This window comes from Podarcis gaigeae (assembly GCF_964106915.1).
Source record: "Podarcis gaigeae genome assembly, chromosome: 2".
Classification (NCBI taxonomy): domain Eukaryota; kingdom Metazoa; phylum Chordata; class Lepidosauria; order Squamata; family Lacertidae; genus Podarcis; species Podarcis gaigeae.
In genome coordinates, this window is record NC_139679.1 from 12,417,178 (window position 1) to 12,429,535 (window position 12,358).

General features: G+C 41.8%; 1 protein-coding gene and 1 long non-coding RNA gene across 6 annotated transcripts in view; both read left to right on the forward strand.

The window, feature by feature from the left end:
- RACGAP1 (Rac GTPase activating protein 1) overlaps nt 1-12,358 on the forward strand; it is a 74,406-nt gene that overhangs the window by 58,171 nt on the left and 3,877 nt on the right. For all 5 annotated transcript variants that reach the window (XM_083728883.1, XM_083728887.1, XM_083728884.1 and 2 more), the window contains 12 exons: nt 960-1,090; nt 4,101-4,170; nt 4,455-4,508; nt 5,322-5,399; nt 6,341-6,458; nt 7,159-7,286; nt 8,146-8,310; nt 9,631-9,726; nt 9,906-10,104; nt 11,689-11,794; nt 11,941-12,073; nt 12,202-12,337. In XM_083728883.1, the coding sequence (XP_083585009.1) occupies nt 960-1,090; nt 4,101-4,170; nt 4,455-4,508; nt 5,322-5,399; nt 6,341-6,458; nt 7,159-7,286; nt 8,146-8,310; nt 9,631-9,726; nt 9,906-10,104; nt 11,689-11,794; nt 11,941-12,073; nt 12,202-12,337 (1,414 nt within the window). The remainder of the gene's footprint in view (nt 1-959; nt 1,091-4,100; nt 4,171-4,454; nt 4,509-5,321; nt 5,400-6,340; nt 6,459-7,158; nt 7,287-8,145; nt 8,311-9,630; nt 9,727-9,905; nt 10,105-11,688; nt 11,795-11,940; nt 12,074-12,201; nt 12,338-12,358) is intronic.
- LOC310840002 lies at nt 10,111-11,679 on the forward strand. Its single transcript, XR_014561745.1, has 2 exons — nt 10,111-10,333; nt 10,693-11,679. It is a non-coding gene; the product is annotated as an uncharacterized lncRNA (long non-coding RNA).

Sequence of the window (12,358 nt, forward strand, 5' to 3'; positions counted from 1 at the left end):
TTTCCCCAGCCACTCAGGGCAGCTTCCGACAAAATGTTAAAATACAATAGTCTGTTAAACATTAAGAACCTCCCTAAACAGGGTTGCCTTCAGATGTCTTCTAAAATCTGGTCATTGTTTTTCTCTTTGACATCTGGTGGGAGGGCGTACGGAAACGTACTAGGAGCCAGTGTAGGTCTTTCAAGACTGGTGTTATGTGGTCTTGGCGGCCACTCCCAGTCACCAGTCTAGCTGCTGCATTCTGGATTAGTTGTAGTTTCCGGGTCACCTTCAAAGGTAGCCCCACATAGAGCACATTGCAGTAGTCCCAGCAAGTGATAACTAGAGCATGCACCACTCTGGCGAGACAGTCCATGGGCAGGTAGGGTCTCAGCCTCCGTACCAGATGGAGCTGGTAAACAGCTGCCCTGGACACAGAATTGACCTCTATGGACAGCTGTGAGTCCAAAATGACTCCCAGGCTGCGCACCTGGTCCTTCAGGGGCACAGTTACCCCATTCAGGAGTGCTCTACACCTGCCTGCCTCCTGTCCCCCCAAAACAGTAATAAAATAATTTATTATTATTATTATTATTATGAAAAAGATTATTTACTCCATCCCTTGGCTGATCAGAATTGTTCATTCTTGGCCTCTTGCAGAAGTCCCTTCCTCTGCTTGCAAAAAGAAGGCCAGTATGGTAGAAACTATTGTTATTTGCAAATAGAATTGGGCAAATTGCTTTATGGCTCAAAGAAATCTATTTGGAGTACCTTATCTTTTTACACTGGGTAGCAATTTGATCTAGCTAAATCTTTGTGCTGCTGCTTTAAACTAAGCTGATTTGAGAGAGACAGGTGCAGATCTCTTTATAGATATTAATATGTTGGTAGTGTAGCAGCCTTCTTCAGGAGGCTTTGTGTATTATGGACTGTCTTGTAAATGCAAAGCAAGACTATTTTTGATGTTTCCTAACTTGCAGGAGCGACAGATCCAGCTGATCAAAGAGCTGCTTATGTGTGATTCATCGGGGAGTATTCAGCTGAGTGAAGAACAGAAATCAGCACTGGCCTTCCTAAACAAGCCTCATACTTCTATGGGAGGGAATAAAAGGTCAGCTGCTGAGATATTACCTTTGCTGGAGGGTGCCCCTTTGCTGGGCTGGGTTGTAAAGAAGGTAGATGTGACAACCTGATTTTATTTCGCTGGGGCTAGGAACATGTTTTCCAGACCCCTGGAAACCTTGTATGGGGCCAGAAAATGTACAGAACAATCCAAACCCTCGACCCCTCAAGGGAACTTGGATAGAGTGGAAGTGTTTCTCTGCAAGCCCCACGGGAGCTCCACTGTTAGCAGGAAAACCGCGCCAGAATAGAGCAACTCAATGTGTGCCCACCCAAACACTGGTTGGAGGCCACCATCTCTTCCAACAGCAGGCAGAGGAAATCCCAGTAGTGGCAGTGCTGGCACAGGAATGGCTTGATCCTGCGTAGACCCTGCTGCCGTCACATGGCAGTAGTGGCCCTCGTCCAAGTCTCATTGTGCCGGCCTGGGAGTAGGCACAGTAAAGAGCCATTCCTTTTGCCGTGGCCTTTGTGGGCAGTGGAACTGGGAGTGTGGCTCTGGCTGCCAGCTGGGAGTTAGGATTTGGCCTTAGACTTCTTCAGAGAGAAGAAAATAATTTTAAGACCTCCCTTGTTTAGTCCTAACACAATTTGTTCAGTGCATTCACAAATTGTGTTAGGAGGACTAAACAGATGTTATCTTAAAATGACCATCTTCTGTCTAAACAAGTCTAAAGCCAAATCCTAACTTAATTGCATCTAAAACATCTGTATAGAAGTCTCTGAAAAGGTAAGAACCACACCTGTTGTTTCATCCACTTTTGCCTCTTGTCTCGGCTACCACTGGCATGTGGCCCTCGGTAGGTTGCTGAAAAAGGAATTCGGCCCTTGAACTTAAAGTGTTTCCCCATCCTTGGCTTAGAAGCTACTCTTTAGAATACCAGGGCTCTGCAAATTGTTCCAGGAAACACTGTTTCTTGGCAGAGAATATGGGGGTGGGGCGCGTGTAGTATTGTTTCAGGTTGTAGCTATAATCCTACTTCTTGTTTAAAGGTTTTTTCTGTGATGTAGCAATGCTAAGCTGAATGTCAATAATTCTGTCTCTACATAAGTAATTAACCTAAAGGTAGGGACAGTTCAGCAATACTTCTTTCAGCAACTGACCTAGTTCTAAACAGCAGTCATATTTCTTGTCTGGCAAAGGTTATTTATCCGAATCCAGTAGATATTGAAAGGGTTCTTATTTCCTTTTGGTACTATTAAGCACATATTTCTGCTCTGTGCATCAGTAAACGAAATTTAATACTTCAGAACTGCAAGGAATTGCAGAGGAAGACTCTGATTTATAACAGTACTTGAACCAATATTTATATATTAAAGTTGTATGATTTTGCTGAGAATGTTGAGATGCAGCCAATTAGGCTCTCATGTCTAAACAGAAAAGGACTATATAGGAAAAGGTAGAAGACATCAGACATACTTACCTTAATTATAGAATGATCAAATAATGTAATGTAATTTGAACATTCCTCATTACGCAGACTCAAACAATAGTCTAGATTAGAAAAAATCCTGAATGTCGATACTACTTGTATTAAGCTTCCCTGCTTATCTGTGTTTATAAACTTATGCACTATGTGCATTCTTTGATAGATGCCACCGTTATTATTAGTCTTCTGCAGCAGATAAAGACACATTTCTGACCAGAGCAAATGATGCCTTGAAGATACAGGTTTTTAAATAACTTGTTCTTCTGGTCAAGGGTTGGAGTGATAGGGGTCATAAACGAAGCAGAATGGAGGAGAGGTAAAGGCATAAGCATGGAAAAACGGGCAAGGGAATGAGTAATACTAATAATTGGCAGCCATGTAGAACATCAATATAACCATTCCAAAGCTCTGGTTTAATTTCTGAACTTTCAGTAGAGATCCACAAGTTGCTAAGAGAATTTACCTCTGATTTATAAGGGTGGGCGAATTAGAATCACATTTTCTTTTCCTTTTTTAACTGTAAGCTGGCATTCTCAGAATTGAAAATTATGCACTAGATGCATCAATTTCATGTATGAGCATGGGTTGCATAGCTCTGCATGCTAAAAGAATCCAAATTCTTCAAATAGAATGGATTATACCAATAACCACATTCCTCTTACTATTTCAATCTCCTTTCAGGAGCCGCCTTACTATTATTATTATTATTATTATTATTATTATTATTATTATTATTATTTCGCAAAGATTACGGGACTGGAGGGGAAGAAAGGATATGGCAATTAGAGACCCCTGTGCTTTTAAGCACTTCTAAGCCCCACTGATTGTACAGGAGAGTATTAAGAGACAAGCTTAACTTTCTCCATTGAAACCAATGAGATTTAGATGTGCTTAACTCTAGCTGTTTATATTATATAAAAAAGTGCAACTCTTAGTATACTAATTTCTTATATACCAGATATTATACCCTATGCTTGTATTATATAGGGATGCAGGTGGCGTTGTGGTCTAAACCACTGAGCCTCTTGGGTTTGCTGATCGGAAGATCGGTGATTCAAAACCACGCATTGGGGTGAGCTCCCGTTGCTCTGTCCCAGCTCCTGCCAACCTAGCAGTTCAAAAGCATGCCAGTGCAAGTAAATAAATAGGTACTGATGTGGCAGGAAGGTAAACGGCGTTTCTGTGCGCTCTGGCTTCCATCACAATGTCCCGTTGCACAAGAAGTGGTTTAGTCATGATGGCCACATGACTCGGAAAGCTGTCTGTGGACAAACACCAGCTCCCTCAGCCTGAAAAGCGAGATGAGCACCACAACCCTATAGTCACCTTTGCCTGGACTTAACTGTCCAGGGGGTCCTTTACCCTTTATCTGTGTTTGTGTAGCGAAGTTGCATATGTATTGATTACATATAATTAGGAATGTGCCGAGCTGGACTTCTTTCAGAGTCTGCCTGCCTTCAAATACTAAGTAATTGAGCTAGTAATCATAAGGCCTTGACAAGGGTGTTATATGGAAGAATGTTACATGCATATGTGTGATTTTTACATTTTTTTTCTTCTTGTATTTAGATTATCTACAATAGATGAATCTGGTTCAATTTTATCAGACATCAGTTTTGACAAGACCGATGAATCGCTGGTAATGTTACCATGATCTGCCTTTCTTGTTCTCTCCTTGAATGATGTAGAAATAGGACCATGTGTAAAGAGAAGTGTGGTGATCATGTGAACTATCTTTGTCTGTACTTCTGTATTAACCTTTTGCTCCTAGATTCCATTCAGTGCTATACCAAATAGTTTTGCGGTCTAGCAGGTCATAAGAGTCATAGATTTAGTAATATAAATTGAGGATAAAACCAAACAAACAACACATAGAAATTTGCTGCCTTCATAATGCCAATCAGATTTTTCTTGTATCTTCAGGAGTGGGATTCCACAGTGGTAAAGACTGTCAAACTGAAGAAAAGAGAGAAAAGGGTATGTACTTTTCCCTTTACTGACTTGTAATGGTCTAATGCAAAAATAAGTTGTGTGTGTGTGTTCGTTCACACAGGTTTCAATTCTCCATTGGTATCCATATGCATATTCACTACTTCACTTAGGTGTCTTGGTATCAAGTGGCAATAGTTACAAATGGTCAAACTGGCAAATATTTTCTAAACTCCTTGAGTTTATACATCAATATACATATGCAATAATTTGTCCTCTTTTTTTAACGCACATGATGGATAGATTTCCTAGTCAAGTGTGTGCTTCCCTTATGTCAGCAATCCAAAACCCTTTCCAGGCTGGCATAATCTAGAGAGCCACTTAAATTTCAAGATGTATTCCTCTGAGCTGCTTGTTTCAAACCTGGAATTTTCTTTTGACATGCTTTAATGCCTTGTACAAGGGCTTTGAGATCAAGTAGGACAGATTTGAAGACAGTTTCATGACATCAAAGATAGAAGTTACAATTTCCGTCTCATTTTGGCTTGCAGGATAGCACAGCTGAAACTTTGAGTTCTGTTTCATATATACTAGTGGGGGGTGGGGGTGGAATCCTAAAGCAGAGTCTGGTTACTAGGTGAGAAGTGTATCTTCTCGGCATATCTCAAGCGGGAAAGGGCACTTCAGAAAGGTTTACTTAAAATTCTACGCAGATCATTTCAAGAATATCGCATCTCTTGTAAATACAGATATGTAACATCATTTAGTGTCTTGAGTATTCCAATAGAATGCATTTTCTGCTTTCTCAAAAATTCTGTGGTGTTTTGACCCAAACATGGTATTGCAATTTTTTCTTTACAGCGCTCATCCAGACAGTTTATAGAAGGCCCACCAGGTTGTTTAAAGAAAACTCGTTCCATTGGTTCTACCGTGGACCAGGTATGCAACTTTGCATAGTTTATACAACCTTCCTTTTGACAGAAGTGCCTGTGGATTTTGGGATAGGTGGAGCGGTGCTTAGTATTATACATTACTTTACGACATAACATGTACCACCCAGAGTGCAATGTAGATGATATGACTGCTTCTCCATACCCAAAATGAAAGGTGGAGAAATGCTGTTGACCCTGATCAGGTGGCAAATCTCCAACTCTGTGCTATCATACAAATTCATTGCACAGTGGGAATGATCAGCACAATTGGCACCTCAACATCTATACAGAGTGTATCAAATATTGTGTGGGTCAACATCTACTTTTTATGAACTCACGGTTCAAGTCTTAATATAGAGCCCTATCTGGTATTGCAGCCATTTGGCTATTTACATTGTCATTTATTGTATTGTATTGTGTTTTCCCTGCAGAAAAGCTCTGAGTGGCTTATGTGGTGCTCTGAATAGTTTCCCAGACAATAGTCCACATTCGCTTAACATCAGTATAGTGCTGCATTGTGTGCTCCCAGATACATCATTCAGTGGATCTACCTTTCGATGGCACACTTTGTGAATGACTTCTGTATTCTGTTCTTAGAAAATCCTGTAAATGATAAAACATCAGATGTAAGAAGGTTGCTCATCAAGATGCCAGTCATATGTAGGAGTCATCCATGCACTACCATGCCTGGGCATATTTTCATTTTATCTGGTTGGAGCAGGATATAGCAGTAATATAAAGTGTCCAACTACAACCTAGCGGCCAGCTCCTCACTTTCACTGTGGATGCCTTTATTTTGAAGCCAAGATTTTCATATGCTGAGTAGGTGCTCAAGGCTGCACCATTAAGATGGATAACAGGTTGCATATGCTCGGGCAGAGAGAGACTCTTATATATGACCCTTAGGTACATCTTGCACCTGTTAATCTCTTGGCTGTCTCATTTCAGGGAAATGAATCAATAGTTGCAAAAACGACTCTCACAGTGCCTAATGATGGAGGCCCAATTGAAGCAATCGCCACTATTGAAACTGTACCTTGCTATATTGCAGACCGTAGAAAGGCAGGTAAGTGCCTGCTTTCAGATTATTACTTGCATTTCAAATTTAATACTGTGACTTCTCTGTAACCACAGCCGTTAATCCATTTTGCAGCCAGAAGGTTGCTGATACAAGTGAGAGTCATTTTCTGTGGCTAAGCACTGCAGAGGATACCGTTGGCTGCCGAAGTTCAACAGGAAATGGCAGCACATATTTGAATTATGTTTCAAATCTGTTATGGATAAACTAAGAGCATAGTTTCCTCTGTCACTCTTATACTGCATATTTTTATTCCATTTTGTATTTTATAATATAGAGGAGGCGAAAACACTCCTGAAACATTTCATCAGTTCTGCTTAAATCCATTCCACACATCTGTTTCTATTTCTACTGTAAGAAGGATTAAGGAGGTACACTGAAAGCTGACCGCCAAATATCCCTCCCTCTCAAGCCTGAGCTGCTGTGATGGGAAAAGGATCTAAATGTAACCCTTGTGTGTGTTTAAAGTGAAATTGTCATTATTTTAATACAAAATATAGGAAAGATGAGACAGAATTGGGTATCTTGAAGCTTCTTTCTAGTTGCATTAGCTTGCAACTAGAGTAGTGGTAGCTTTTGTGAGAAATGGTATATTCACTCGCTTCTAAATTGGGGGTCCCTATTCTCCCCCTGAAACCTATTTCAAAGGCAGAATCTGTAAAATGACTGTGACTTGTCTCCTCCCAAGCCATTCTACAACCTTGGAGCAGTGATTCAAGCCTGGGAAGCAGGAAGCAAGAAAACAAATCTGAAACAGATGGATCTAGCACTCCTGGGAACACTGGGATGAGGCTACATGAATTTGTATCAAAAACGGTGAGCAAGCAGGCAATGAGCAGCCTGTGTGAATTCCTCTTTTGTTATTTTGAGCAGGTTTATTAGTGCTGGGCAGGGTACCAGCTTGTGGACCCTTTTCAAAGTGTTGGCTTTGTCTTTTCCAAAGCCCTAAATATTTTGAGCCCAGAATACTTGACAAAACACCTCTTTAGATGTGAACCTCTCCCCTTCTCCCTGGGGTTCCTTGGAACCTGAGTACCATCATCTTTTGAGGTAAGCAGGACATCTGCGTTGGTACCCTTTAGCACAATGCAAATATATTTAATCAATTGTTGCTGTAATCTTTTAAGATACCAAGCATACAATGAAATCATGGCTTAGCTTACTGAGCCCAGCCCAGGGATGCATGTTTAGGGAGACATTAGCAAATTCTGTCTGACATTTTGTAAGCAGAGTGCAGAAACTGTTTTAAATCTGGCTTGCCCACAAAGCCTGCAATTGCAATGAGACTATTGTGTTGTGCAAAGTAGCTCCCTAGCTGCTGCATCATAACTGCCAGTGTACCCACTTACCTGCCCAGAGTGGCTCATATGTCAAGCTCACTGAGTCAGAAGTTGCATTCAAAGCCTTCTTGCTCATGAAGGCATTTGACTGACTGACTGACTGACTCACGTTGCTACTGTGGTTTGCACTTGCTGTTCTTAACCAGAATGATATTATGTTTTTCTAGATTGACTTTTGTGTCAGTTTTGGTGATTAGCAGTTTTGAGAGCCTCTCTAGCTGACTGGTGGGATAAAAATATTCAAATGAATAAACTACTGATTTGGATAAGGGTCCTTATCTGGACTAAATATATTTCAGATCAAGCTGTTCCTTACACATGTAGTCTCTCTCCAGGTTATTAAACCCGAGTCGTGTGTTCCATGTGGCAAGCGGATAAAGTTTGGGAAAGTGGCCTTGAAGTGCCGAGACTGTCGGGTAGTGACACACCCAGAATGTCGAGATCGCTGCCCCTTGCCCTGCATCCCTACCTTGGCAGGAACCCCTGTCAGAATTGGAGAGGTATGCTTCCGTATGTGCAGTATCTTCAGTGGCCTACAACTGAAAAGCTTTCTGTTGGATCTAAAGAACAAAATGGTTTTTTAAAAAATTATACTTATTTGTCACTTCTTACACAAAGAGTATCCCAAAGTGACTTGCAGCATATTAAAGCAAAATACTTAAACATGCTTCTCCAGGAACATTTTTAAACTTACAAATCTTACTCAACCTACTGAAAGAATATTTTCGCACCTGACCATAAGACGCACCTAGTTTTTAGAGGGGGAATGCAAGGGGGGGGGGAATGTAAAGGGAGCGCTGAGCAGAGCCTGTATGCATCCCAGGCTCTGCTCAGCACTCCCTTTCACGAGCCGCGAGGAGCTTGTGTGCAGCGCTTGCAGGCTTTTCCCCAAGAGCCGCACACGCTCCACACGGCTCTTTAAAGGGAGCGCGGCCTTTGGGGTTTTTTCTGGGAGGTGGGGGAAGGGACAGAGCTGTGCCCCACCCCCCAAAAGCCAGGGATAGCCCCGCAAAGCCTTTGCAGGGCACGGGGATGAAGGCTTGTGCCCTGCGGAGGCTTCACATGAAGCTAGAACAGCTAGAGGGCCAGTAATTTAAAGAAAGTCTTAAGCTGTATGCTTCCTATTAGTAACTTTAGGATTATGTACAAGCATAAGGTTTCCATGCTGCTTAGGGGGGTGCTTGTACGTGGCCAGATGTAAAGTGAAAGATGAGCAGAACAAAATAACTGCTAACAATGTCTGCCACCTTTTTCCTAAGGGAACCAGGAGTTAACAGCTGCTCAGTTAGATCTTATCATTTTTGGTCCATGCCTAAGGTTTTTCAGAAAGGTCTTGGGGATGTTATCTTTACATTATGCAGTTTTAAGTAATGTGGAAAAAAGAATGTGATGTCTCTGTTGTAGAATCTTTGTTACACCTGTGCTATTAACAAGCACACATCCTTCACACCAGCCAGAAAATGTATGATGTTTCTGCAAGCATTTCTAGTGTCTCCACCGCTAATGATTTGACAGGTTTATACTCACATCTCTTCATATTTGTACTATGATCTATAACAGAATTCGATAGTAGGATTTACACTTGAGATTTTGATTGTAGCACTTGGTTGCAAAAATCAGTTTAAAGCAATTTTGCTCCCTATTTCCCTGGAGTGCAGTTATGAGCTGTTTTCCATCAAGGATTCTGTAGGTAGGTTATGGTCAAGTTGTCTGTTGGAAGACCTGAAACCTGTGCCTTTGTCCTCTTAAAGAACCTTTCTTCTGTGAGACTTCTAGGGAGTTGGGTATGGATGGAAAATCACTGTGTTCCTCTTTTTCAGGGAGTGCTAATGGATTTTGTATCTCTGACGCCTCCCATGATCCCCTCCATCATAGTTCACTGTGTGAATGAGATTGAGCAGCGAGGGCTGCATGAGGTAAGAACTTGAAAAGTGTGCATCATCTTGTTTATGCTATTTGGAATGAAGAGAATTATATACTGTCTACCTTTTGAGAGTTTGTGCTGTTATTAAAATCATACCCTTATGCACTGGGAGATGGGGTCCACCAAAGCTAAAAACTTTGAACATAGGTTGACATACTGTCCTTTCAACAGACAGGCCTCTACCGAATTTCTGGTTGTGATCGTACAGTGAAAGATTTGAAGGAAAAGTTCCTTCGAGGGAAGACTGTGCCCCTGCTTAGCAAGGTGGAAGATATCCATGCTGTGTGTGGTCTCCTTAAAGACTTCCTCCGCAACCTGAAGGAGCCTCTCCTCACCTTCCGTCTCAACAGGGCTTTTATGGAGGCAGCAGGTAAGAATTATGGCTGTCCCAAGTGAAATGGGCATTTCTTCAATGGCAAGCTTACAAAACACTGGCTCCCTGTCCTTCATCATATGGAGTCATCCCCTATCACAAGGAAGATAACTATTTGATTCTCTGTTGCTGTTGCACCAGGGACAAACAGAAATATATTTTATAGCTGATATTGATGGTTGGATAGTGGAACTCTTAGAACTGGCTTTTTGAGAGTGAGTAACAGGCACAAGGGACGTGGGTGGCACTGTGGGTTAAACCACAGAGCCTAGGACTTGCTAATCAGAAGGTTGGCGGTTCAAATTCCCGCGACAGGGTGAGCTCCCGTTGCTCGGTCCCAGCTTCTGCCAACCTAGCAGTTTGAAAGCACGTCAAAGTGCAAGTAGACAAATAGGTACCGCTCCGAAGGGAAGGTAAATGGCGTTTCCGTGAGCTGCTCTGGTTTGCTAGAAGCGGCTTAGTCCTGCTGGCCACATGACCCTGAAGCTGTACGCCGGCTCCCTCAGCCAAGAAAGTGAAATGAGCGCCGCAACCCCAGAGTCGGTCACGACTGGACCTAATGGTCATGGGTCCCTTTACTAACAGGCACAAATGAATTATTTGCCTAAATGTAATGCCATTCTGGATTTATTTGATTACAATATTTCCCCCAAACAGCAACTGCTATGACCTGGTACTTTTCACTCCTAGCCTAGCTGACACAAACATCCTCCTACAGACCACTTTCCCTCTCTTGTTTCACTTGCCTTCTGTTTTTTGATAACGTCCTACTTGTCTTGACTGAAAATCCAGTAAGAAAACCTCCTACTTGTCTGACTGAAAATCTATTTTAAATAACAGGCCCTTAAGACTATAACAATAAGGACATAATTACATTATTAGAAGCCTCTTTTCTTACCAATGGTGTTATGTCACCCAAAGGGATGATACCCATTTGTCAAAGAAGCTTTTCCCTCTCATTTTAGTGTGCTAATTCTTCTCCATTTGTTTCACTCTTTATTGTGGGTAATGAAAAACCTTAATACAATACTAATAGGAAAGCAATAGACTATGTTGCAAGGAGCACTTTTATATCTGCTCTGTTGCAAACTACCTTTTTTAAAAATCCCCCAACAGAAACCCTGGTATTGCAGCAAGTCTTCAAATAAGAGTTGATGGGTTCATTTGGCTCCTAGCACAGTTCAGCGCACATAAACTAGGCTGGACCTATGCGTGCTGCCCTCGTTGGGATAGTGTCATAGAGTAGTTTGACTCCCCTAATAATTTTCCCATGCATCATGTTGAGCACTAGGCGACACATAGCAGATAGGTTTTTCTGTCTCATTTGTCTTTGTTCTGTAGATGTTACAGTAGTCGGGAAAATTCCAATCGAGTTGCCTATTTCAATAAATCTTCCCTTTCCCAATATTGAGATGGGACATTCTACTGATTTGATAGTGATGGTAACTCCTGTTGCTTTGTATTTAATAACACATGAGACACAACACAACTTGTGTCCTGTCTCTTGATGAAACCCTATTGATATGTTGAAAGCAGTCATAGAAATGCTATTTGTTTTGTTTTGTTTTGTTTTGTTTAAAGAAATAGTTGATGAAGACAATAGTGTGGCAGCCATGTATCAAACAGTTGGGGAGCTCCCGCAGGCTAACCGAGACACTCTGGCTTTCCTTATGATACACCTCCAGAGGTGAGTCCAGTTGGGATATAGATTCTGGAAGAGTTAGTGTGGAAAAAATGATATAATTCTGTTGGCATGGGGGAATGATCAATGGGCTTATGAACCAAGAAGAATGGCAGGCTTGCTTTACACAAATGCTCTGTCTCTTTGTCCAGAGTGGCCCAAAGTCCAGATACAAAAATGGATGTCTCCAACTTGTCCAAGGTCTTTGGACCTACAATTGTTGGTCATGCTGTGCCAGATCCTGAACCCATGACACTACTCCAGGATACAAAAAGGCAACCCAAGGTAGGCCAGCAGTATAAATTGAGGCAGAATGTGAACTTTTGGCAGCCAAAATGTATCGATTGCATTGCTAGTATTTGTCTATGGTGTTCTGAAAGAGGAGTGAGTCACATGCCAGTGTGCTCCTGTAGGTGGTAGAGCGGCTGATCTGCTTGCCTGTGGAATATTGGAGTCAGTTCATGATGGTGGAACAGGAAAACATTGAACCATCACATATCATTGAAAACACAAATGCCTACTCCACACCCTGCACACCAGATGTTAAAGGTAATCATACCCTATTTATTA